The sequence below is a fragment of the Mastigoproctus giganteus genome, chromosome 2 (assembly GCF_048544385.1).
Source record: "Mastigoproctus giganteus isolate SK-2022 chromosome 2, ASM4854438v1, whole genome shotgun sequence".
Lineage (NCBI taxonomy): Eukaryota > Metazoa > Arthropoda > Arachnida > Uropygi > Thelyphonidae > Mastigoproctus > Mastigoproctus giganteus.
Window position 1 is genome coordinate 251,707,250 of NC_143576.1, and position 27,632 is coordinate 251,734,881.

Consider the following 27,632-nt stretch of genomic DNA (forward strand, 5'->3'; position numbering starts at 1 on the left):
TCTGCTAGTAAAAGTAAGCAGTGTCCAGCAGATTGTAGATAGAAATGGGCATCACTGCGACTAGAACCGAGATCGCTATATATTTGTAAAATGAATTTCTACAGTTCCATTAATTTGACTATTTGTGATAGAATGATGCAATATGAAATAAAAGTTGGAGTTGGGGAGAACATGCTGTATGAAATTTTCATATATGTCATACACACAGCAAGAATACACCTAACCACCTGACATAAGTGACTTCAGCAGGTGCCCAATGTATACTCTTTCCCATTAGAGTAGGGACATCAAAGTTATATACTAGCTGATTTTGATCAGCTAGTGCCCAGTGGACTGTCCAGCAGCCACCCAACAAACATCATTTTAAAGCTGTACCCTCAAATGTGTAGAATATTGGATCTCAACCATGATACTTTCCATAATATCAAAAGTCAATACTGCATAATAGAAGACATTCTCCAGAGAGACGATACATTTTTCTCTACCGTGACAGTAGATGAAGGGATTTTATTGTTATTAAAATATTACAGTTTACCTTGAAGGTAGCCAAACTCTTAAAGCAGAAGCATGGGCTTCTCTTTCTTGATGTGAAAAGCACCGTAAAATACTGGGGACTAGTTTGATACCCAAATGCATGCTGGTGGGTTAATTGCTCTTTCCATATTATCTTGAATTTACAGAATCTTTCAAATATCAAACCCATTAGTTTGTTTCTGATTAACCTGCAGAATAATGGTTAGTCAAGCTCCATACAGCATGCTATTGTACTGCAGTCCCATTGATTAAATTAGGCAAAAAGAAACTTGACCATGCTTCCAAGTTTTGTAACTTTACTGGTTTTCCTATTAATAATACATAAAAACAGTGCTTAACATTTCATGTGAATTCAATTTTTAAGTTTTAATGTTTTATTATCTATAATACTGGAATATGTCATGACAGGAAGCTTTGTGCATGTAGTTTTTGCTTTCAAAAGTAAGATTTTGTTACTTTAAAAAAATTGCATTTATATTTTTTCAATTTTATAGTAGATGTTCTTATATGAGTATTCCATTAACATCTTTAAAAACACCAACTTAATTTTTGACTATTTTTTTTTTTTTTTCAATATTTAATATCAACACTTCACATTTCATTTGTTGGCATGATCTATCTACAAGCAAATTTAAAACCATAGCTTGTATAGATACAGTGGAAGAAAAAAAAAAGACTATTAATTATTTATTCCTTTACTACAGATTTTGGTATTTATATTAAAAACTGATTTACCTGAGAGTGCATCGCATGTTGCATGTTGTAGCTTCTGAATCAGGCTTGTCTTTCTCATCACAGTGCCCATCACTAACAACCTTTCCATCAGATTTGCGAACACACTTGGGCCTGCGGTACTGTTCTCCTGTAATCTCAAACCCAATTTTTCTTGTTATTTCAAGGTAAAATTTTATTATTTCAATAAAAAAATTTTAATTTCAACTATTTTTCTATAAAGTGAATTACAAAACTATGCCAAGAAATCTCAGAATCTTTACAGAAGCTTTCAAATATCAAACTCATTAGTTTGTTTCTGATTAACCTGCAGAATAATGGTTAGTCAAACTCCATACAGCATGCTACTGTATTGCAGTCCCATAGATTAAATTATGCAAAAAGCTAATTGCATGTCTATTTGCCTCTGCTTATTCCATTGTTTACTATAGTGGAATAACCAAAACAATAAAGCTAAAAAAAAAAAAAAAAAAAAAGAAAGAAACAATTACAACCAGACTACTTGCAAAATGTTTAAAATAAATTAAACTGTGGGATTTTAACTTCCCAGATATTGACTGGAACTTGTGGGTTGGTCACTCACACACTAGTAAGACTTTTGTGGATTTATTGGATGATTGTTTTCTGCAGCAGCATGTTCAAGAGGCAAACAGAGAGGGTAATACTCTTGATCTGGTTATCAGCAGTGATCATTCATGTATTAAGAATTTGCAGATAAAGGAACCACTAGGTGGCAGTGATCACAGTATACTGATGTGGGATTTACTTAAAGATATAATTACCATCAGGGGTAAAGGGAAGGGTTTTTGCTTCCATAAAGGTGAGTACTAAGTGGGAAGCATTCAAGGAATTAATCGTGGAAATAGCTTGTATAGCTTCTACTAAAAATAGCTTCTACTAAAAGTTTCATACCTATTAAGAAATATTGATCAATGTTTAGGACTAAATAGTTATCAAATTAACTAATTAGACTCATGACAGAGAAGAAAAATGCATGCGATGCATATAAATTATCAAACGACTCAGAAGCCTATGGCAGATATAAGCTAGTCTATAATCAGGTCACAAAAGAGGCTAGGCAGGCGAAGGTAGATTACGAGAAATCTTTGGCAAAGGATGATAACAAAAACAGCAAGGATTTCTTTACTTATATAAACTCCAAACTTCCATCTGTCGTTGTGGAAGTTGATAGGCTGATGATATCTTAAGGAGTCCTTACGTGCTGTGATGTAATGACTAGGTTATCAGATTGTCAAGCATGTTACATAGGCAGTACAATAGCAAAATTCCGGACATCAAAAATTTCTAACACGCGTGCATACTACAACTTTAATAGCTTCAAATCTAATTTAGCAAGTACAGAACTAACACAACACAACATGTTAAATCTTATAATCATAACCCACTCATCGATTCAGCGATCACAATAGTTAAACTAAATTGCAGTTATAAAATCCTTCAAAACGAAGCCCTCGCCATTGAGTGGTTTAAGCACCACACATTACTTAACATATTAAACAAAAAGATTCCTGCCAACTTCTCCCCTATTTGGAATTTAGCACGTATTAAGTTTCCACATGCACTGAAATGCATTTCAGGAACTCAACCTGTATATAACACACACGCGCTCTCCTCTCCCCACTACAGCTAACTGAAAACAATTTCGAAAGTCACTCGTGCACAACTATTAGCTTTTATCTCACTTCATTTAATTTATTTTAATTAGACAACCATAGAATGGAAGGTGCACTTTCCTTTCTTAGAAAAATTTTTAAAGCCCATAACTTAGTTTTTAAATTTATAATCCCCGTAAGTTATCAGAATCTCTTAATCACTATGCACGTGGCAAAACTTTCAACCAACTAAGCGGATTACTATGAGGTGAGTGCTGAAAAATTAAGCTAAGCTATATCTACGATCTAGTCATTACATCACAGCACAAGGACTCCTTAAAATATCATCAGTCAATTTAACAAAAATCCTTTAACTATTTAATACACCTCTTCCACATGTCTATAATTTCCACATTTTCCCCAATGCATTCAGATCTGCACGATAGGAAACTTCATTTCACAAAACTATTAGTTAAATACTTTTCTGACAAACTCCACATTACATTCTTAAAGAAATGTCTCACGTATGACATAATACCCAATTTCGCTCGTATCTGCACCAAAAATACTGTTAAAAAATACCCTTTTATTATACACCAAGCCTCTATTGCCATAATTAAAGCTGAATTAAGGAAAAGACACAGAGAAAAATATCTTCTTTTAGACCAAATACATACCCTCAAATTCAAGCTTAAAAGAGAACTAACCCCCATGACTTGGTACAATTACGTACAACAGAACAACACACGAATTCAGGCAACTTTAAATCAGATTACACAAAAGCACACCAAGAAATGGGACACACTCACCAGAAGACACAAAAAAATCCCCAACAACTTGGTTGTTAACATCTCTACACAAACATTTTCCCCTAATGAACTTTCTAGTCTAGAATATGAATTCAATTTCGCCATTAACAGCAACCACTAACCAGTTAAAGATGCCATGATAGAAATACAAACTAAACTTGACAACCACCCAGATAAACATCATATCATACATGAAACCAAAGCTTTTTTAACTCCCAATTAACTAGTAAACCTAATATTCAACAACAACAATTAACCCACATATGAGACTACGAAACTTCCGAACATTGTAATACAAAAGGCAGACAAAGGCGACATCATCGCAATCATGGACAAAAATACATATATAAAGAAAATGTTACACATCCTGTCAGATTCAACAACATACAGAGTTTGCAACACGTTTAACATTAACAAACTTGATGGGATCCTAAGAAGACTTAGAGCCAACAAACATTAATTTACACACCCTCCAGCAAATAGGCATACGCAGTAATATTCTCCCAAACATTTTTGGAATAGTCATTGCTCATCGTGGACTAATGTTATTAGTGGAGTTCCTCAGGGCTCAGTGTTGGGTCCGTTATTGTTTTCTGTATTTATAAATGATATTGATGATGGTATATCAAGTTTAATGTCCAAGTTTGCAGACAATACAAAGGTTGGCAGGGTTGTCAAGGACACTACTGACACTATGCTGCTGCAACAGGATCTGGAAAGGTTGAGCAGATGGGCTGAGAGGTGGCAAATGAAGTTTAACATTGACAAATGTAAAGTACTACACATGGGAAACAGCAACCCCAGAGCAATGTATCAACTCTGTGGTACTACACTGACAGTGGTAGAGAATGAAAGGGACTTGGGGGTGGTTGTGCAGGCAGATATGAAGTTCTCTGACCAGTGCAGACGGGCTGCAAGAGTAGCTCATGGAGTATTGTCAATGATATACAGGAATTTTTCCAGCAGGGATAAGGAGGTGATTATTCCCTTGTATAAGGCAATGGCCAGGCCACACCTAGAGTACTGTATACAGGTCTGGAGGCCTCATTTCAAGAAGGATGTAGAGCTGCTGGAACGAGTACAGAGAAGGGCAACAAGATTAGTGAATGGAACAAAGGGGTGCTCTTACGAAGAAAGGCTTAAGTTTTGCAAATTACAGTGTCTGGAGACTAGGCACCAGCGAGGTGATCTGATAGAGGTGTATAAAGCCTTGAATGGTTTAAGCATGCTCAATGCTGATGGGATTCTTCCTCTAGCTCAGAAAAATCACCTGAGAGGGCATAAATTCAAATTGAGGAAAGACAGATGTAGGATAGACGTGCGGAAATTTGTCTTTAGCCAGCGGGTGGTTGGTTGGTGGAACAGACTTCCATCCCTTGTGGTGGAGGTTGATAGCCTAAATAAGTTTAAGGCTCAGCTGGACAGGTATTTTGAACGAACAGAGGGGTGAAGTGGAAGTGGGTTTTTTTTTTTTTTTTTTTGGCTGATGCTGCATAAGCTTGCTTTCTTGCATCAAATGCCTCTACTAATGCTAATGCTAGTCAAACTCCATAAACAAGATTATCCTTTAAGACCCATTGTTTCCTATAAACAGTCCACCTATGCCAATCTATCCATATTCCTCATCAAAATTATATCGCCTATAATGAAATTTTCTTGGTTCAGAGTCTACAATACTAAACAGGCACACAAACGCATAACTTCCATTACCATATCTGAAAACGATATTCTCACATCCTTCGACGTCGTCTCCCTATATACAAACGTACACATTGAAACCATGCTACTGGCTCTTAAAGAACTATTAATTAAAGACGACACTTTGACAAAACATACTGACTTAAACATTAATGACATTTTAGAACTCACGTCACTGTTACTTGACACCAAACAATTTAAATTTCAAATAACATCTACGAACAAATTTTCGGCCTCCCCATGGGCCTCAGTATCTCTGCCCCTTTATCTGAAATCTACCTCACTTCTATTGAAGAAAAAATACTCCAACCTTTTCTCCCAGGGATTAAAACTATATATGAGATACGCAGACGATGTCCTCTTAATAGGCAACAAAACCACTATCTATACTTTACTGAACACGTTCAATACAACACATGAGAGACTCAAATTTACCCTCGAAGTAGAAACCGATAATAAAATTAATTTTCTAAACCTCACTATATACAAAATAGGTACATCTTTAGGCACCAAAATATACAGAAAGAACACACATACAGGTAAATTCTTACATTACCACTCACACCATCCTCTATACATCAAAAAAGCAGTTCTATACAATCAGATATACAACACTATCAAATATAGTCACACACAAACAGACCTATCCGTAGAATTGCAATACCTCACCAAAAAATTCATCGACAGGAAATACCCATTACAACTAATAAAAGAAACCATCACCAAAGTCCATAATAATACTAAAAACCCAAGAAAAATTAATAACCACGTGAATAAGAATAAGATACACAAACCCCTTATCGCCCTCCCATACCATCAACAATATGCTAGATGACTTCAACAGATTTTTAAAAATACAGATATCAAATTAATATTTACATCTTATAACAAATTAAGTTCTAAATTCAATTCATACAAGACAACATACGAGTATGGGACACAAGATCATAATAACATTATATATTTGATTAGATGCCAATCAGATTGTCAAGCATGTTACATAGGTAGTACAATAGCAAAATTCGGGACATCAAAAATTTCTAACACACGTGCATACTACCACTTTAATAGCTTCAAATCTAATTTAGCAAGTACATAACTAACACAACAACAAGTTCAATCTTATAATCATAACTCACTCATCAATTCAGCAACCACAATAGTTAAACTAAATTCCTGTTATAAAATCCTTCAAAACAAAGCCCTCATCATCGAGTGGTTTAAGCACCACACATCACTTAACATATTAAACAAAAAGATTCCCACCAACGTCTCCCCTATTTGGAATTTAGCACGTATTAAGTTTGCACATGCACTGAAATGCATTTCGGGAACTCAATCTGTATATAACACACTCGCACGCTCTCCCCTCCCCACTACAGCTAACTGAAGACGATTTCGAAAGTCACTCGTGCACGGCTATTAGCTTTTATCTCACTTCATTTAATTTATTTTAATTAGACAACCATAGAATGGAAGGTGCACTTTCCTTTCTTAGAAAAATTTTTAAGGCCCATAACTTAGTTTTTAAATTTATAATCCCCGTAAGTTATCAGAATCTCTTAATCACTATGCACGTGGCAAAACTTTCAACCAACTAAGCGGATTACTATGAGGTGAGTGCTGAAAAATTAAGCTAAGCTATATCTACGATCTAGGAAGTTGATAGGTTAAATAAATTTAAGGAGGAACTGGACAGGCATTTGGAGGGAATGGTGTAATTTTTTTTTTTTTTTTTTTTTTTGGCTGATGCTGCATAAGCTTATACACGCTTGCTTTCTTGCATCACATGCCACTACAACTACTACTATTAACCTTATTATCAGCCTTTACTTCTAGTAAAATGTTCATTAGCAACTTTAGTGCAACAGTTAAAGTGGCAATATACTGGTAAAGTTTCCTGAAAACATATCAAATACTGGGGACAAGTCCTTTAATACATTCAGGCTTTAGGGAAATATCTAATAATCTATGTATAACTTTAATATTTCCTAATTTCAGTTTTTGGACTGATTTTAAATGTTTATAAGATCACAAATGATTCAAAAGATATGTAAAAATTTTGCTGATGCATTCTAAAAAATAAATAAATAAAAACTAAAGCTGAATTCAGATTGGTCTTTACTGGCGAAAAAACTCCGACTAGTCACACGTTATGAAACACTATTTTAGTAGTGTTCCCATTCTAATCTATTACACAGTAATAAGGAGGCCAGTTATGGCAATGCAATGTTGGCAGTCTTTCTTTTTTATTTTTTCCCCAAATAGTTTGTAGCACAAATGCTATTTAAGAGGGATTTAGTTTGGTTTCTTCAGGAAACAAAATGCTGACAAAACAAAGGCCATGAGTAAACAGTATTTAATGTCTGTAGCTAGTGTTTTACTGGCTATTTTGCATGTGCATGTATGGGGAAGCAAAAACCTAAGGCCTCTATCTGAACTAGCAAGCATAAGACCGCAGTTGTGCTGCCACCTCATCAGTTGGCAACCCAGGCTGGACACCTTGTGAAACCACTTTGCTGGCTGAAGCCAAGACTGAAGTCCCATCTTCCTCTTACCATAATAAGACAAGGATACCAAAACGGACACTCTCCAACCTAGACTTGGACAGCAGCTAAGCTACTACCTCGCCAGTTGGCAATCTGGGCAGGGCACCTACCCTTGCCCACTTTCTTTGCCTATCCTGATGTGGGGTTGGGGAAAGGATGATTTCTTGTCTCCTTCCCTCCCTACCACCCCCTGCTTCCTCCTGGTGGGGCATGGGCATGACCCACTGAAAATCACTGGGGTCGCCTTCTCTTTCGTCTCCATACTTCTGACTTTACCCCCCAGTCTTCAGTCTCCTTCCCCTACTCTGTCTGTATTCTAGCGCACATCCCACGAGTCCAAATTTAAATAGGACAAAATTAAACCGTGCTCACCATTCTTGGCTTTTCCAATTCTAGCATTATTTCCCCCCCTTTTTTTTTTTCCATAGGCCCTAGCTACTGAAATCTCAGGAAATTAGGTGGCAGGGCCTGCCAGAGTAACTGGTGTACCTGGTCTGCCTCCACCGTGTTTAATGTGGGCAACATTGGGACCCACCAGGGGCTAAATGGCCAGAAGAACAATGGTACGTACACCACACTACATACCACAATATCCATATACTTTTAAATCTCTGGCCTGTACACAGTGTACTGTATCACATGACAATGTAAACTATGTGGAGATGGGGGAAAACTGCTGGTGCCATTATACCCTAAACACACTATACTTACCTGGGACAAGTCACTGGCTGTAATAATGATAAATGGCTGGAAGTCAAGAGAAGAATAAATTTTGGATGATTAGCATTCAGGAAATAGAGTCACAAACTGAGGATTAATATCCGAATTTGTCTGAAATGTAAAATAATGAACTAATGTATACTCCACACCATGACTTATGGAAGTGAAACTTGGGCACTCACCAAAAGAATGGAAGAGAAGCTGAAAACTACACAGCGAAGAATGGAATGAATTATATTAGGAATCAGACTGTTAGATAAGAAGAGAAACACATGGATTAGGTTCAAGTAAAGGACATTCTTATCAAAACTAAACCAAAATGGTCTTGGGCAGGACATATAGCTCGAAGACATGACAGATGGACCAAGAAAATAACAGAATGGTACCCAAGAGGAGCTAGAAGAAAACCCAGAAGACAACGACGATAAAATTCACGAGTTCGTGGGTAGTAAATGGATGTCCATTGCACAAAACAGAAGGAACTGGAAAGTTGCTGGAGAGGCCTTCATCCTGCAGTGGATTGAAAATGACTGATGATTGTGTGTATTTAATTAAATTAATTATTTTAACAAATTAATTTAATTAAATCAAATCCAGGCTTCCTTCAAAATATAGGTAATCTTTCTGAAAACCCCAGAATACCTCAAAGTGAAAGCCAAACTTCCTTTGCTCAAGATCAGCTAACTATAAGCACAATTGGAAAGGCCTTCAAGAATTATTCTAGCCTTTGATGAGATTTGAACTCTGACCTCTCCAAACCAGTGACAAGTGGTGAAATCATTATACTGTCATAGAGGACTATGAAGAATGGCAGCACAGTCCTGCAAAAGGTTAACTGCATGATTAAGTATAGGTTACAGGCAGCCATTTAATAAAGCACCACATAAATGGACTGAGCAAGCTCACTGCTGGTGGCATTCTTCCTCTTGCTCAGACTACACACATTAGGAGACAAATTTAAATTAAGAAAGGATGGTTGCAGGATAGATGTGAAGGGTTTGCCTTCAGCCAGCAGGTGGTCGACTGTTGGGACAAAACTTCCATCTGTAGTTGTGGAAGCTGATAGCTTAAATAAATTCATGGAAGAATTGGACAAACTATTGGAGGGGATGAATAGGTGACAAAGGAGGTGCTGTCATGTTTTTTTTGGCTGATGTTGTATAAGCTTGCTTTCTTGTATCATTTACCACTACTAATGCTAATCTGGTGTTGTGGAAGTGGGCAGTCTGAATAAATTCAAGGAAAAATTAGACAAATTATTGGAAGGGGTGGGCAAGAGAGGTGGGAGAGGTTTTTTTATTTTTTTTTTGGCTGATGCTTTATAAGGCTTGCTTTCTTGCATCCTTTGCCACTAACAATAATAAATTACAAAACACTTCACATAAAGCAAAGCCTTGTATCTTCATTCTTATCATCATTATGTCTTCATTTGCATCATCATACTGATGATGAGAACTTGTATTATAATCCTTGAAACACCAATGCATTAAAAATTTTATATCATTGTATCATTATATATTTTATATCATTAAATACACCCAATAGCGTATTTTTATTTAAAGTAATTAATTCTTAATTAATTACTTTACAGCACTTTTTTTTAACAACAGCTGTGTTTAACATTAATTTTATATGTATATCTATCTTTTTTTTTCAATTTTTTACACTAAAAAGCTAAATTTCTATCTTATTTTGTAAACTCACCTTGACAAACACGGTTACAAGGAGACCACTCCTCCTCTAATTCCCACTTATACATTTCCTGATCATCTTTTGATACAGTATAATGAAACTGTACATTTGGTGGATGAAGACTACCAACAGTTAATACCTATTAAACAATAGTATAAATAATGAATTTATTATGCATTTAAGTGTTACTTAATAATAAATTAATACATTTCTGCTTATTTTATCTAATACATATAGATCATGCACAATACATATGTGCACAAGAAGAGTACTCTGACAGATATATAGATAATTTATATGCATCTAATGTCTTTTTCTTCTCTACTACTAGCCTAATCAGCTCATCATTTCATGATGTCCATTTAAGGCTGTCTTGAACAGTATCTCTTAGTTGGTACAAAAAGCCTAGCAGCTTCTAAAATTACTTCCCTGAATTCTTCCCATTAAGGATTTTCAGTTGGTAACATTATCAATTGGCTTCACTAAATAGAATTTAAAAACTAAGACCACTGCAGCCACCTTCACAAAAGCAAAATCCCTTTACTTTACTCTTGACAGTAATTAGATTTTTACATAAATCCCGTATCAATACACTGTGATCACTGGCACTTATCAGTTCTTTTATCTGAGATTCTTAATGTATGAAGAGTGACTGCTGATATCAGATCAAGTATATTGCTTTCTCTAATTAAAGACAGGTCCACTAAAGAGTATTTTATCTTATTTCATTTACTGGAACAGCTCTAACAAAATCTTCTCTTATTATTTGTTTCCTGAAAACTTCGAAATTTTCTTTCTTATTTATTTATTTTTATTTTTTATTATGAGCCGCATTTCATTTTCACTCCCTTTATTTTGTCTTTTGATACTATCACTTTGCTTAATGACAATGGCTCATTCTCAAGATGGTTAACCATTTTTGTGGTGTGTATCATGTTTTTATTGGATTCTACTTTGTGAACAGAGTTAATTCACTACTTAAAGTTTATTTTGTTTTGCACACATGACTGCAATAATTTGGAATGGCCTGGGATGATAATCTCACCTTCATACATCATTTTAAGCCATAAAAATAAAATCCTGAGAAAATGGGATGATGGCAGAAACTTCCTGAAGTATGTAATACTCAACTGATTGTACCTGTCACCATGTATACAGCTGTCATTTGGTCCTCCTCTCCACCAATGCATCTCTCCTAAGAATATTGGACCCTGAGGTAGTTAAATAGGATTCCAAAAAACCTCTTACCATCTCCAAATCAATATTACTGGCTCCATTGAGTCTACTAATAACATCAACAGAACATCTTTTTTCTTATAAAGCTCGATACATTTTGCATCTGTCTTTACTGATGAAAGACCTTTCATGCTGAGGAGAGCCTGTGCAAGTGAAGCTGATCTATATGAAATTAGTGGTTTCAAAATTACAGATGCCTGTTCATTAGAAAAAAACTTTTGAGCCTAAAGGCAAGTAAGATTCCTGGAGTCACAATATACCCAGTAATTTTGAGGATGATGGCCAGAGAGTGTGTTGCATCACACTCTCTGGTTAATTATGAGGGCATAATTGGACTTGGGAGCAATTCCTTTGGATTGGAGAAATGCCAAAGTATTGCCAATACATAAAGTGAGTTCTAAGAGTGAGGTCAGTAACTATAGACTGGTTAGTCTGATTGCAGTTCTAGAGAAGATCTTAGCAGCAATGATTAGGAGTGCAATCCAGGAACACTAAGATAGAACTGGCATTCTGAAAGACACAAAACATGGTTTTGTTAAGGAAAAATTATGTTTAATTAACATGGCAAGCTAATTTTGCATAGTCACTCACGAGCTGGATGTAGGGAATAATTTCTATATAGTTTATTTGGACTTTAGCAAGGAATCTGACTCAGTTCCTCATGAGAGGATGCTGTATAAGCTGGAATATGTTGGGATTCCCGGAACAATTCTAAGATGAACTGCAAGGTGGGTGCAGGGCATAAGACAGAAGGTTATGATTAATGGATATCCTTCAGATTGGTGTAATATCAGAAGTAGCATCCCCCAAGGGTCAATTCTTGGACCACTGTTGTTTCTGATTTTCATAAACAACATCAATTAAGATATAAAGGGCATAATGTCAAAATTTGCAGTCAACATAAAAAAACTGGAGGGTCAATAATCATTACTGTTAAGCAGTGCTCCTTCAAGATGATCTGATGAGGCTTCAAGAATGGCCACAAAATCAGCAGTTATGTTTTAATGAAGCAAAATGGAAGGCCTTACACTTGTGGAATAGCAACCCCAAAAACAACTTTCACACTTGATGAGGTTGAATTAAAAATAGAGGAAGATGGGGAATCTGAGAGTTATGATATGGGTGGATATAAAATCCTCAAAGCAGTGTAAAGAGGCAGTCAGGAAAGCTTAGGGAGTCCTACTGATGATTTACTGAACAATATCCTGTAAATATAGAGGTCATAATCCTACTATACAAGGCAATTGTAACACCGAATTTGGAATACTGTGTCCAAGGAGACACAGCATTCCAAACTCGTTCCTATGCAGACCATCTAAATAATGACAGTGAGCTTCCTGAAAGAGTTCAAAGTGGACAACTTGCATGGTGAAATTGGCAAAAGGGTACCAGTATGAGGAAAGATTTCAAATATGTAAGTTACATAGCTTGGTAACCAGGCACCACAGAGAGTACCTGGTTAAAGTTTATAAGGCTCTGAGAGGGGTTAGTAAAATAAATAAAGGCAGAATTGTCACTGTTATAAAGAATTCCAGAACTGGAGTCTATATATTCAAATTACAGGAGAAGTTTAGATTGAATCGTAGAAAGTTTTCTTTTAGCCAGTAAACTGTTGATTACTGGAACAAATTGCCTCTGCAAGCAGTGAGTCTGACAGTTTAAAGAAATTTAAAGGTCAACTGGATAGTTACCTACATAAGAGGGAAGTGCATATATTTGTTTTATATATTTGTATCTACTTTTTATTTTTGTTTTCTTTTTGGGCAGTGCAATAGAAGTCTGGCTTCCTTACACTATAAGGCTAATTAGCATTAGCAAGGGCACATGATGCAAGAAAGCAAGCTTATATAGCATTAGCCAAAAGAAGAAAAAAAAAAAAAAAAAAACTTTATTTCACCCATCTCCTCGCTCCAAATGTTTATCAAGTTCTGCCTTGAATCTATTTAAGCTATCAACTTCTACGACAACAGTTGGAAGTTTGTTCCAGCAATCAACCACCTGCTGGCTAAAGACAAACTTCCGCACATCTCTCCTACAACCGTCTTTCCTCAATTTAAATTTATGCCCTCTCAGTCAAGACAACGAGGAAGAATCCCATCAGCATTGAGCATGCTCAAAAGCTAATGCAGTACACACAGGGTATCTACTGTATTAGGTATACTTATCTAATAGCAAGTAGGATCCCCTTTAGAGAACAGGCTGGATTCTTTGTGGTATGAACTTAATGAATTGTTGAATTGAAATAAGATGTTGACTCAACTGCTTATCATAGTTGTTGTAAACTGGTTGGTTGCAGATTTCTATTCCAAAGAGCTCATCCACCTCATCCCATGCATGCTCAAGATGTAGATATGGTAACTGGAGAATGCCACTGCACTAGATTGTATTCATTGTCATGTTGCTGGAACCAGTTTACCAGTTTCATATATTTTTGGCATTGTAACATTATGCATTATCGTGTTGGAAGAACCCATTTGCAGACAGATACAGTGCAGCCATGCAGGATTGAGCCTGGTTGGAAACAATTTCCAGATAACCTGTGATATCAAGGTGTCCAATGCACATCACAAAAACAGTCCACACCATTATATTTCCACCACCAGGCCTGCACCACTGACACTTGGCAGGATGGGTCCTCAAGCTTGTACTGTTTTTGCCACATTCTGGTGCTTCTATCAGGGTGAAACAGCAGGAACCAGGATTTGTCAGACCACACATTATTTTTCCACACCTCCACTATCCACACATTGGTGTTCATGATCCCTCTGTAACTGTAACCGTCTTGGTCTCTGCTGAGAGGAGTGCAACCCAGTTTGGCCACCAACTGCAATTTCCCATATCCATTAAAATCTACCAAAAGTAGTACATTCTGAAATGCTTCTTTGGTTACAGTTGTTGTAGTGGTTGTAATTAGCATTAGGAGAAACCTCCCTTTTCACCCCTCCTTTCATTAAAAATAGCTGTCCAGCTGAACCTAAAATTTATTTAGGCTATCAACTTCCACAACAAGGGATGGAAGTCTGTTCCACCAACCAACTACCTGCTGGCTAAAGGCACATTTCTGCACATCTATCCTACATCTGTCTTTCCTCAATTTGAATTTATGCCCTCTCAGGTGATTATTCTGAGCAAGAGGAAGAATCCCATCAGCATTGAACATGCACAAACCATTCAAGGCTTCATACACCTCTATCAGATCACCTAACAGGTGCCTAGTCTCCAGACACTGTAATTTGCAAAACTTAAGCTTTTCTCTGTAAGAGCAACCCTTTGTTCCGTTCACTAATCTTGTTGCCCTTCTCTGTACTCATTTCAGCAGCTCTACATCCTTCTTGAAATGAGGCCTCCAGACCTGTATACAGTACTCAAGGTGTGGCCTGACCATTGCCTTATAACAAGGGAATAATCACCTCCTTATCCCTGCTAGAAAAATTCCTGTATATCATTGACAAGGCACCATGAGCTACTCTTGCAGCCTGTCTGCACTGCTCAGAAAACTTCATATCTGCCTGCACAATTACCCCCAGGACCTTTTTATTCTCTACCACTGTCAGTGTAGTACCACAGAGTTAATACGTTACTCTGGGGTTACTGTTTCCCATATATAGTACTTTACATTTGTCAATGTTAAACTTCATTTGCCACCTCTCAGCCCATAGGCTCAACCTTTCCGGATCCTGTTGCAGCAGCATACTGTCAGTAGTGTCCTTAACAACCCTGCCAACATTTGTATCATCTGCAAACTTGGACATTAAGCTTGATATACCATCATCAATATCATTTATAAATACAGAAAACAACAATGGACCCAACACTGAAACCTGAGGGACTCCACTAATAACATTAGTCCACGATGAGCAGTGTCCATTGATCACTCTGTCTTCTCCCCTTCAACCACCCCTTTATCCATAGCAGCACTTTGCCTCCAATGCCACACTGCTCCAATTTGTGCAGCAGTCTTCCATGTGCAACAGTATCAAAAGGCTTTCTAAGGTCCAAATATATAATATCAAAGTTATTCCCTGCATCCAGTTCTTTTGTGACTGCATCATAGTATCCATTCAAATTGGTCAGGCAAGATTTTCCCTTAACAAAACCATGCTGTGGCCGAGCTATAACTGAAGTCTTGTCTAGATGATCCTGCAGTGCTTCTTTAACCAGTGCTTCCATTAATTTTCCTGGAACAAAAGTTAAACTCACAGGTCAATAATTACTTGTGTCAGCCATTGATCCTCCTTTGTGAATTGGGGTCACATTTGCACATCTCCAGTCTATGGGTACCTCCCCTGAGTCCAAAGAAGCTCTCATAATTATGGCTAAGGATTTGCTTACTTCCTTTGCTGCCTCCTTTAATATAACTGGATAGATTCCATCCTACCCGGGTGCCTTTTTTATGTTTATCCTCAACAATTTCTCCTCCACTTTCCTCTTAGTTATTAAAATATCACCTAGCTCACTGCCAGAGTGTACTTCACCTCTGGCATTTACTCTCCCTGAATAACTCCTCATGTGTGAATGTAGATGCAAAATACTCATTTATTTTGTTAGCCACCTGAGCAGGATGATCAACAGTTGAATCATCAATATCCAGTGGACCAATCTGATTCATCCCTTTCCTTCTAGAGTTTACATAGGTAAAGAAGTCTTTTCTGTTTTTCTTTGCATCCTTTGCCAATGATATCTCCAAATTTGCCTTTGCCTGCCTAATCTCCTTTGTGACTTGGTTACAGACCAGCTTATATCTTTCATAGGCTTCCATGTCACCCATAAATTTAAATGTATCCCATGCATTTTTCTTCTCTGCCATATGCCTCATTAGTTCATCTGACATCCATTTAGGCCTAAACCTTGAACAATATTTCTTAGTTGGTATGTAAAGCCTAGTAGCTTCCAAGATAAATTCTTTGAATGCTTCCCATTTTGAATTTGCTGTTGATAACATCATCAGTTGGTCCCACTGTATAGAATTTAAATACTATGTCAGACCATCGTAGTTGCCTTTACAAAAGCAAAAACCCTTCCCTTTACCCGTGATGGTAGTTACCTCTTTGAGTAAATCCCAATTCAGCACACTGTGATCACTGCCACCTAATTGTTCCTTTATTTACAGATTCTTAATGCATGAAGAATCACTACTGATAATCAGATCAAGAGTATTACTCCCTCTAGTTGCCTCCCAAACATGCTGATGTAGAAAACAATCATCCAATAAATCCACAAAAGCCTTGCTAGTGTGTGAGTGACCAACCCACAAATTCCAGTCAATATCTGGGAAATTAAAATCCCTCATTAGAAGACTCTCTGATTTACTGGCCCATTCTATTTCCCTGTACAGTTTCTTATTATACTCATCAGAGTCATTAGGCCTACAGAACACTCCTACTCTCAATTTTGATCTCCCAATGCTTATGTCACACAAAACTGACTCGACACTGCACTGCCCAGCAATGTCGACTGGCTTCACTTCCTTGGATTTTGTTTCTTAACTAATAGCATAACCCCTCCTCCCTTCCTATCCTGTCTATCCTTTCTGTACACATTGCACTCCCCAAATTCCAGTTCTGCATTCCTTATATCTGTGTGACACCACGTCTCTGATATCCCAACAATATCTGCCTTTGATGTTTTGAGCAATACCTCGAAATCATCAAATTTATTTACCAAACTCCTAGCATTGGTGTACATGCAAGTATACATGCACCTGTTCCTATTCTTAGCTACCCTAACACAACCGATGTGTTTACTTGTGCCGCAATAACTCCCAGCAGTCTCTGAAATACCCTGCATCTTGTTTTCTAGGATGCTGCTCATTCCAATAGAAGCAGTGCAAGAATCACTTTCACCTCTGCCAGTGGCTATTGTTAATCTATTAGTCCTTGTATCCCCCCAAGCTAGCAGTTTTCCGACCCACCTAACACTGCCTCGATTCAGCAAATATTCTTGCACCCTTTCTATTTAAGTGTATTCCATCCCTGTAGAAGCAGTCTCTCCTGTTAACAAGTACAGACCAGGCTGAAAAAAATTCTACCCCTTGAGCCGTGCACAATCTTTCCAGGGCCAAATTTATCGACAAGGCTCTCATCATATACTCCCTCCTATCGTGTGCGGGCAGAATTGCAGCCACTTTCAAATTCAACCCTAATTCACGGCTTTTTTTCAACAGTGACCTGTACTTGTTAGGTAATTCCGCCGGTCTCCTACTCTTAATATCATCAGTGCCAACATGTACAACAATGTCACCTTCTGTGCCCTTAAAAGATGATATCTGCTCTACAATGTCATCAACCTTTGCCCCCGGCAGACATACCCTGGTCCTGTTCTACCTATACTTTTTACAAAGCATGTTCTCCGTTTCCCTGACAATAGAGTAACCAACAACTACTAGTTCTTGTGGGACCAGCGTATTCTGCCTTGGGGGTTGCCGCTGTGTTGCGTGATGATCAAGTGCAAGCTCTGGCGTTGATGTGGGCAGCTGAGAGCTTGATGGCCCCTCAATTTAGATCCTTCGAGAGCATCCACCCTGTCCTTCAAGTTCTCATATAAGCTCAACAACGCTGAGTTGTCGCCTGATTTCCTTACACTCCTTACATTGCGCACACACACCAAGACATCCCCCATGGCAATATCATGTCCCGTACCCAATTGCTCCACAAACATCAAGCAAGCAGTACATTTTAAAAGGCTGTGATTCAGAGGGCAACTGGCCCCCTCAATTCTCCTCTGAGCCACAGCACTCCCATTAGCTTGAGCCTTTTGCTTTGCTGCTCTGAGTCATGATTTCGATTTAATTTCAATAAAATTTCAATTTCGGTACAAAATTATAACCCTAAACTTGTATCCCAACACAGTTTTGACATATCTATATATATTTTTCAGTATTGAGTATTATCTACGAGTTCCGCTTATATAACTTCTGTATCAAGTTATGTATTAATTAATTACATCACGCTTGTAAAATCTAAGTCATTATATGTATTTAGTTAAAAATTACAATTTAATCGACAATGAAGTTTAACAAGGTTAATAGATTTTACTGATTACTCTATAATTTGACTGACTCTAGCTTTTCTCTTATCCTACTTATCCCACACAAGTTTTGTCAGCCTCTCTTGGCCTCTTTGCTCCAACAAACTGTTTTTGACTACAGGTTCACCACTGGGTACATGTCATTTGGTCACTGGACCAATCTTCATTAACCTGAGACACAATCATACATGAAAACCACAGAAGGGTTGCAGTTTCTACGATACTCCCACTGGTATATATGGCACCAACTACCATGCCACATTCAGCAACAGTTAAATCCTTCAGTTAATTCTTACCTCATTTACCCATACATCTTTTCAGTCTCTCTTGGTCTCTTGCTCCAACAAACTGTTTTTGACCACAGGTTAGCCACTGGCTGGATGTCATTTGGTCATTGGCCAAATCTTCATTAACCAGAGACACAATTATACACAAAAATCACGGAAGGGTTGCAGTTTCTATGATATTCATGCTGGCATATATGCCAAATACCATGCCACATTCAGCAACAGCAACAAGATAAATCTTTCATCTTGCCTATTCTCACACTGAATTGTACACATATAGCATTCCTACAAATCTGCTTTTTATTGCATGATATTAACATATGTTATTACTGAAGAAATGCTCCATTTCATGAAAAGGGAAGGTGCACCTAATAAAGTGGCTGCTCAGTGTAAACCCACCTGATGTGTCCCAAGTCATGCAACAAAACTGTGTGTGTGTGTGTGCGTGCGTGCGTGCGTGCGTGCGTGCGTGCACACACACACGCTTGATGGCTTACAATCTTGTCAGCTATGAATCAAGCTGTGTAATCTATACACAGCTCTAATACAACAGAGATTACAAACAATCTCTGTTGCATTATTGTATATTTACTTTTCTTTCAGCGCCTCCATAGCCAAGTGGGCAGGAGCAGCAGTGCATAGCACACACTTCTTGATTAGGCCGGGGTTCAAGCCCATGACCACCAAATACGGAGGATGCAGAAAGGTCATGGAATAACCACCGCATATCCCCGGTGCAATATGGCCTTAGTTGCTAATGCCCCTAAAAACCAAATAACAAACAACAACAACTTTTCTTTTATTTTTGGGAAAACCAATAATGCTAAGCAAAAATAAGTCATTCAAAAGGCATACCCAAATCATAAAAAAAAAAAAAAAAAAAAAAAATTGAGATAATATTTTTTTCTACATATTTTTGAAATTTTGTTCATAGTGTTATTTTTATGAGGTCAAGAAACCTTAAACTGGGATTCTACTTTATTTACATAATTATGACTGTTTGTAATTCTGCACAATTATTTCATGAATTTTGATGGAAGTAAGAGTATGCAGTGAGGAATTAAAAACTGATAACTGATTCTTATTTTTATAGGTCCACGATTTTTGACATTTATACTAGTAACATAATTATGTGCATTAAGAATATAATGATTTTCTGAGCACATGCTACAACATTAAGGAGGGGCAAATAGGGCAATGAAAAATATAAAATTATATTTTTAAAAAAAAAATAAAATTATAAATAATAAAATGATTTTCCAACAACAGATTTTTTAACACTATAAGTACACGTCCTTGTGGATTTCACAATCTCCTCTCTCTCTCTCTCTCTCTCTCTCTCTCTCTCTCTCTCCTCATAATTAACACATTGACTGCCAAGGCTTATTTGGGTAAACTGGTCTCTGACGACAATTTCAGTTAGGCATGTTAAATTATTCAAAATCCATATTATAATATATATATTCATCACCAAAACTTATAAAAAAGCTTATTATTGTAAAAAAAGCATTGTGAATTATCTCGTAGTTGGCATATGTAATAGAATTCTTCGCGGCAGCCAACTAAGAATTGATTCGATTAAATCAGACATATTGTAACTTGCAGAATTCTCTGTATATGAATCTGTGCTGTGCGTAAATCTGCTGCAGTGACACAGCTTTTGCCATGTATGTTGTATTTAGTACTTTGTTATGTACTAAAAAGAACCTAAAACATGGATAAGAAGAGACCACTGACCGAAGAAGAGCTTGAGCTCTATGCTAATATGAGTGACTCGGAATTTGAAGAGTCATACGGTCCTGGTTCATAGATCGATCGGATCAAATGCTCCCGTATTATTCAGCGCTAAGAAAAACCATCAGATGTCCGAAAAAAACTGCATTACATATTATAGAAATATATATGCATAACACATACCCCCTTTTCCATCAAGTTAGGGGTTTCTCTGAATTTTGAACATTTTAGGATACCCGTAACTTGACGGAAAAGTTACACTGAATCTTTGATTGGAGAAAAAATAAAATTCTAAACATTCCAAAGAAGACTAGGTCTGAACAAAAAATTCATTATTTAGAATTTCAGTTGGCTATACCACCAACTGAAAAAACCATGCCTGACTAAGCCATGTCGAGTATGTATGAGAAAAAAAAAAAAAAAAAAAAACACTACAGAACACGCTATTATTGTCCAGTGCGCTAAGAGAAGCTAGCTCTTTATGTGAAGAAAATATTTCTTTTTTTAAATAAATTCCATTTTCTGATGCTATGGTTGATTTTTCATTCTTGTCCCAGAAGCCAACTATCCATCAGTTGCACATATTTGCTATGAATATACTCATAGCTGCGCCTGAAAGGCAAGTCATACCAGTCCGAGTTAACTTGTAGTCTGTGTCCTGGGCCAGTTCGCCAAGTATGAATTAACTTGTCGCCGGCATTCAACATGTTAAAAAGATCTATCGCAAGCAAAGCCGATTATCTGATTTTTTTGGTTTCATAATTTAACTTACACAATAACAGTATTTCAAAACCAATTCTATTAGTTTCTCCTTTCCATATCACTTACCTCAACATATAAATCTCTCAAGAGAGCTTTTGTGCCATTAATTCTTTCTATTACTGAATCGGAGCCACTGTATTCTAATATTGTAGTCCCATACAGAACAGTCTTAGGAAACATACTGATCATGAAATCTCCATTAAGAATATACTTCTGCTCACTGTCTCTTAATGCTAGAAATGTAGAACATAAAAATTCTTAATACATAATAATGTAGATAAGAATAATAAAAAAAAAAAAAAAAAAATGATAAATGACTTCATGGTAATAACAAATAATACAGTAATCATGTAGAGGTATTTCTGTGAAAAACAAAAGTAAGATGAGCCAGCACCTCTCAACCCCTGTTTGCAGTAACTGCAGAACACCAATAGGGCAATGTAATGCTACATTGTCCTGAAGGCAAATGAAGTCATGCAAGGCAGTACACATTACTTAAAACGCAGTTTAAGTCACAAATTATGTAACACCCCTGCATGGTATACACCATTGGCAGTGGCACCAGGTAGCATGACACGAAATGTTCAAGCACAAGTCCTTAGTGGGTGAAGAACATGATGCATCATTTTCAGATGCTTTAACAATATTGTAAAATTTTTTATGGTGAAGTGGGAGACTGCCACTATTTGCATTCTTTTTGTTTCAAGGAGGACATGCCTTGTTGCATTGACTACTTTTGATCATATTGCACTACTTCCAATGGTATTCTTCTTATAATATATTATAGTGTTGGGTCCATTGTTGTTTTCTGTATTTATAAATGATATTGATGATGGTATATCAGGATTAATGTCCAAGTTTGCAGACGATATGAAGGTTAGCAGAGTTGTTAATGACACTAATGACAGGATGCTGCTGCAACAGGATCTAGAAAAGTTGAGCAGATTGGCTGAGAGGTGGCAAATGAAGTTTAACATTGACAAATGTAAAGTAATACATATGAGAAGCAGTAACCCCAGAGTAACATATCAACTCTCTGGTACTACACTGACAGTAGTAGAGAACGAAAAGGTTCTGGGGGTAATTGTGCAGGCAGATAAGAAGTTTTCTCAGCAGTGCAGACTGTCTGCAAGAGTAGCTCATGGTGTATTGTCAATGATATACAGGAATTTTTCTAGCAGGGATAAGGAGGTGATTATCCCCTTGTATAAGGCAATGGTCAGACCACACCTTCAGTACTGTATACAGGTCTAGAGGCCTCATTTTAAGAAAAATGTAGAGCTGCTGGAACGAGTACTGAGAAGGGCAACAAGATTAGTGAATGGAACAAAGGGCTGCTGTTATAAAGCAAGGCTTACGTTTTGCAGATTACAGTGTTTGGAGACTAGGCACCTGCGAGGTGATCTGATTGAGATGTATAAAGCTTTGAATGGTTTGAGCATGCTCAATGCTTGCTCAGAATAATCACTTGAGAGGGCATAAATTTAAATTGAGGAAAGACAGTTGTAGGACAGATGTGCAGAAGTTTGCCTTTAGCCAGCGAGTAGTTGGTTGGTGGAACAGACTTCCATCTTTTGTTGTGGAAGTTGATAGCCTAAATAAATTTAAAGCTGAGCTGGACAAGTATTTGGAATGAATGGAAGGGTGAAATCAAAGTTTTTTTTTGGATGATGCTGCATAAGCTTGCTTTCTTGCATTGTGTGCCTCTACTAATGCTAATGTAGTATGTCTATACAAGTGCAACTGATTTCTCTGACTGATTTTAATAACTCTAATTTACTAATTGTAATTTACTAACTCTTCATCTTTTCTGCCATGCAGTGGGTCCCACATTTTGAAGCTATAGTGGACATCTTAGCAATAACTAATATTCCTTACATTTTTAGGACACAGTTATAAAACAATTTTTGCAGGCCGGCTGCTGCATGTTCACCTCTCCCAAATTAAAATTTATATCACAAATTTCTTAAATTTGTGATGTAAATCACAAATGTAAGGCTTCATGCTGTTGTTGGGATAATTAATAAAAAAAAATACTAATACTAACTTTACTTATTTGCACATGTTGCTGTGATTGTCATTCAACACAAAGGCAATCATCTCAATATGAGCGAAGTGATGATTACACAAGATGCTGCAATGAATAGAGCTTTTTTTTCCCACAATTGTCAGCATGGATGAGATGCAAGTCTCACATCTTAATCACAGATTTTTACACCATACACCTGTGAATCACCTGTGATTCACAGATTTTTACACCATAATTTTATATGCCCACAAACATGGCCATAAACTAACATTTCTTGTTAAATTTTTTTTTCCCTGACCAATAACAGAAATATCATTTTCGTGATATTTCTTGTTGGTCATATTTCCTGATTAATAAGAAATATCATGTTCATGGCTACATCACTGACTTTTTTCTATAAAAAAAAACTTAAATAACAATTGTCAAAATGCTTAAAACATGGGTGCATATTAATATTTCTCAATTTTTTAATGACTGATCATCACAGTATCTTCATCAGTGTAGTTAAAAATATCTTTTGTAATTTTCTTTCTTTTTTTTTTTGGAAATTCATCTATTGCTTTCCCATGATACAGAATAATAGGATATTTAAAGTTCTTCAAAACATCTTATTTGTAAGAATAACTTAAAGAATCTCTGTCAGTCGTCAAGTATTTGTAAAAGTCAAGTTAACATGCTTAACCATAAGGAAGAAATTATTGATGTTCTTTCATTTTGTGTTGAGCTAGTAAGTCTAAGCAGAGGATAAAAACTGGTGTGAGAATAATGTAATCTTCAAATATGATATACCAATGCTTTGTGGTCTGAGCTGCATTGGTAATTATCTAAACCAGCAATGCAACTCTCAGAGAAAGTTTCTCCTGAGACTGTAAATGATATAAACTGTTATAATATTTCAGCTTATTCAAAAATAAACACACTAACAGAGCCTATAAGAAAGGTTGGATCACGTAAAACAGGATTACAAAATACAGGCTTCTGAATGAACATCTGCTTTAACAAAATGCACAATTTTTTTTATGTTGATAAATAAATTATGAAAACTTCTTATACATAAAGAAAAGCTTACCTAAATAATTATCATCCTTTGTATCTTGGAAGCCAAACTGCTTAATCTCAATATTACTGGCTCCAGATGGAATTCTAATTACAAAATTATAACCTATAGAGAAGAAAAAGTTCAATATTATACAATTAAAAAAAGTAATCTAAAATTAAAATTAGATATTAAAAATCATATTGCTACAGTTATTAACAACATAAAATTTTGCATACTTCTGATATGGTAGACTAGAGAGCAAAATGAGCCAGGAGAGACTTCAGGTTTTGCAATGGCAATGATGTTATCATTTTACTATCATTACCACAGCTTCCTTGTATTGTTATAAAAAAGAAAAAAAAAACATTCTTCTGTTAAGAAGCATTACATCTTTTTACTCATAATTTATTTGAACACTTTTCAAAAGGGCACATGCTTAATTTTAGTGAAATACTTGGACAATGAATACTGTCTTTGTTGCCAAAATAGAATGCGTTTGTCACAGTCTTCTCTCCAGCTTTGATTAACAAATATTTGGATATTGTCATTGATTCCATTGTTTTAAAACTGGTCTACTGGGTGCAAGAGACCAGTTTTAAAAATTTTTCAATAGACCAATATTTTGAGTGCAATTTTTGACACCTACTTAGTATTACTATTCATTTAGGGAATCACTTCAATAATGTTATCCAGCCACCATGTTAAATAAATAAAATTATGTATTATTCATTTTAATTACATATATTTAGTTAATACAAATAGCTTTACACGAAAACCAGGATAAAACTACACTAGGAAAATCACATCAGGATAACACACATCACAAAATAAATCCTTTTTGGAATACCAGAACATTCTGTCCAAAATTTGGGTAATTATGAAATAGTTGATAGTTTTGCTCTGATTTTTTTTTTTTTTTTTTTTTTTGCAGCACTGAAAAAAGTGAAGTGCCACAATGGATACAGCGGAACAGAGAAAACTGATTCAGTTCCTTCTGCAAGAGAAAACACCAAAACAATCCACAAAGAAATGGTTGTTGCTTATGAAGAAGATTGCCCAGGTTACTTGTGGACTGGTCACTTGCACACCAGCAAATGATTTTTTGGATTATTGGATGACTGTTTTCTACAGCAGCATGTTTGAGAGACAACCAGAGGGAGTAAAAGGAACCACTGGGTGACAGTGATCAAAAATGTACTCATATGGGAATTACTTAAAGATTTAACTACCATCAAGGCTAAAGGGAAGGGCTTTTGTTTTCACAACGGTGACTTACAGGAGTCTCAAACAGTTTTTAAGTTCTGTACAGTGGGGTCAATTGATAATGTTACCAATGTTGAATTCTAAATGGGGAACCTTCAAGGACTTAATCTTGGAAGCTACTAAGCTTTTCGTTCCAATTAAGAAATACTGTTCAAGCCTAAATGGATGTCAGATGAATTAATGGCAGAGAAGAAAAATTTATGGGATGCATACAAATTATCAGGTGCACAGAAACATAAGGAAGGCAGGCACCTGGGGTGGATGGTTTTTTTTTTTTTTAGGAGCATTACCAACTAAGGCCATATTTCTCCGGGAATATGCGGGGGTCATTCCCTTGCCCTTTCCGCATCCTCCATATTTGGTGGTGATGGGCTCGAACGCCGGTCTAATCAAGAAGCATGTGCTACGCATTGCTGCTCCTTCCCACCTGGCTACAGAAGCACCCCTGGGGTGGATGGGATCTATCCAGTTATATTAAAGGAGGCAGCAAAGGAAGTAAGCAAACCCTCAGCCATAATTATGAGAGCATCCTTTAGTATTAGTATTAGTAACGGCCGCATGGTGCAAGAAAGCCTATGGCTTATGCTGCACCAGCCAAAAAAAAAAAAAATCCGAACAAAACAATGATAAAAACAAAAAAAAAAAAAAATAAATAAATAAATAACTAAATAATAATAATTAATAAATAAAAAAAAATAAAATAAAAAGGAAATTAAACCTATCAACCTATGTGCTTTCCTTACCCGAAAGTACTATCCAGATGACCTTTGAATTTCCCCAAACTGTCGGCCTCTACCACCCATGACGGCAACTTATTCCAGTAATTTATAACTCGCTGGCTAAAATAGAACTTCCTGCAATCCAATCTAAACATTTCCCCCCGTAACTTGAATTTATGTCCCCTAGTTCTAGCATCATTTATAATCTTGAAAATTTTGTCCTCATTCATTTTACTGATGCCTCTCAGAGCCTTAAACACCTCAATCAAATCTCCTCTAAGGTGTCTAGTTTCCAAACTCTGCAACCCACATATTCGAAGTCTTTCTTCATAAGGACGCCCTTTTGCCGATCTCACCAGGCGAGTTACCCTTCTTTGCACCCTTTCAAGAAGCTCGATGTCTTTCTTCAGGTGCGGTCTCCATACTTGAACACAGTATTCCAAGTGTGGTCTAACATAAGCCTTATATAATGGGATTATCACGTCCCTATCTCTACTTGCAAAAGTTCGATAGATCATCGATAGGACACCATGGGCCTTCCTTACAACCTGTTTACAATGCTCAGAGAATTTCATGTCTGACCGTATCGTAACACCCAAGTCCCTTTCCTCCAGTACTGGGTTTAGTTGAACTCCACCAAGTGAATAAGTTTTTTTGGGATTACTGTTTCCCAGGTGTAATACCTTACACTTTGTTGGATTAAAGCACAGCTGCCATTTTTCTGACCATTCCTGAAGTCTATCTAGGTCTCTCTGAAGAAGCTCAGCTTGACAGTGATCATTAACTACTCTCCCAATTTTAACATCATCTGCAAATTTAGACATCACGCCCTCTATCCCTTCATCAATGTCGTTTATGAAAATTAAAAACAACAGTGGTCCTAATACTGTTCCTTGGGGAACCCCACTTCTTACATCAACCCAATCTGAGGAATAGCCATTTATCACAACCCTCTGCCTTCTGCCCTGAAGCCATCCTTCTATCCATCTAAGGATTTTCCCAGTGATTCCAACCTGTTCCAGCTTATAAAGCAACCGCTCATGTGGGACTGAGTCAAAAGCTTTGCTGAAATCTAAATAAACAATGTCGAAATTATTCCCTAAATCTAGCTCGTAAGTGACCCTTTCGAAATAGCGAACCAGATTTGTTAAACATGATTTTCCCTTTACAAAACCATGCTGAGTATCCTT

The 27,632-nt window shown here is 36.7% G+C and overlaps 1 protein-coding gene across 1 annotated transcript in view; it reads right to left on the reverse strand.

Annotated features, from left to right (window-relative positions):
• LOC150090379 (A disintegrin and metalloproteinase with thrombospondin motifs 9-like) overlaps window positions 1–27,632 on the reverse strand; it is a 514,590-nt gene that overhangs the window by 191,472 nt on the left and 295,486 nt on the right. Inside the window, exons 16-19 of the mRNA XM_090369090.1 lie at window positions 24,491–24,583; window positions 21,459–21,625; window positions 10,360–10,486; window positions 1,270–1,396 (exon numbers count right to left, since the gene is read on the reverse strand). Coding sequence (XP_090225216.1) covers window positions 1,270–1,396; window positions 10,360–10,486; window positions 21,459–21,625; window positions 24,491–24,583 — 514 coding nt within the window. The remainder of the gene's footprint in view (window positions 1–1,269; window positions 1,397–10,359; window positions 10,487–21,458; window positions 21,626–24,490; window positions 24,584–27,632) is intronic.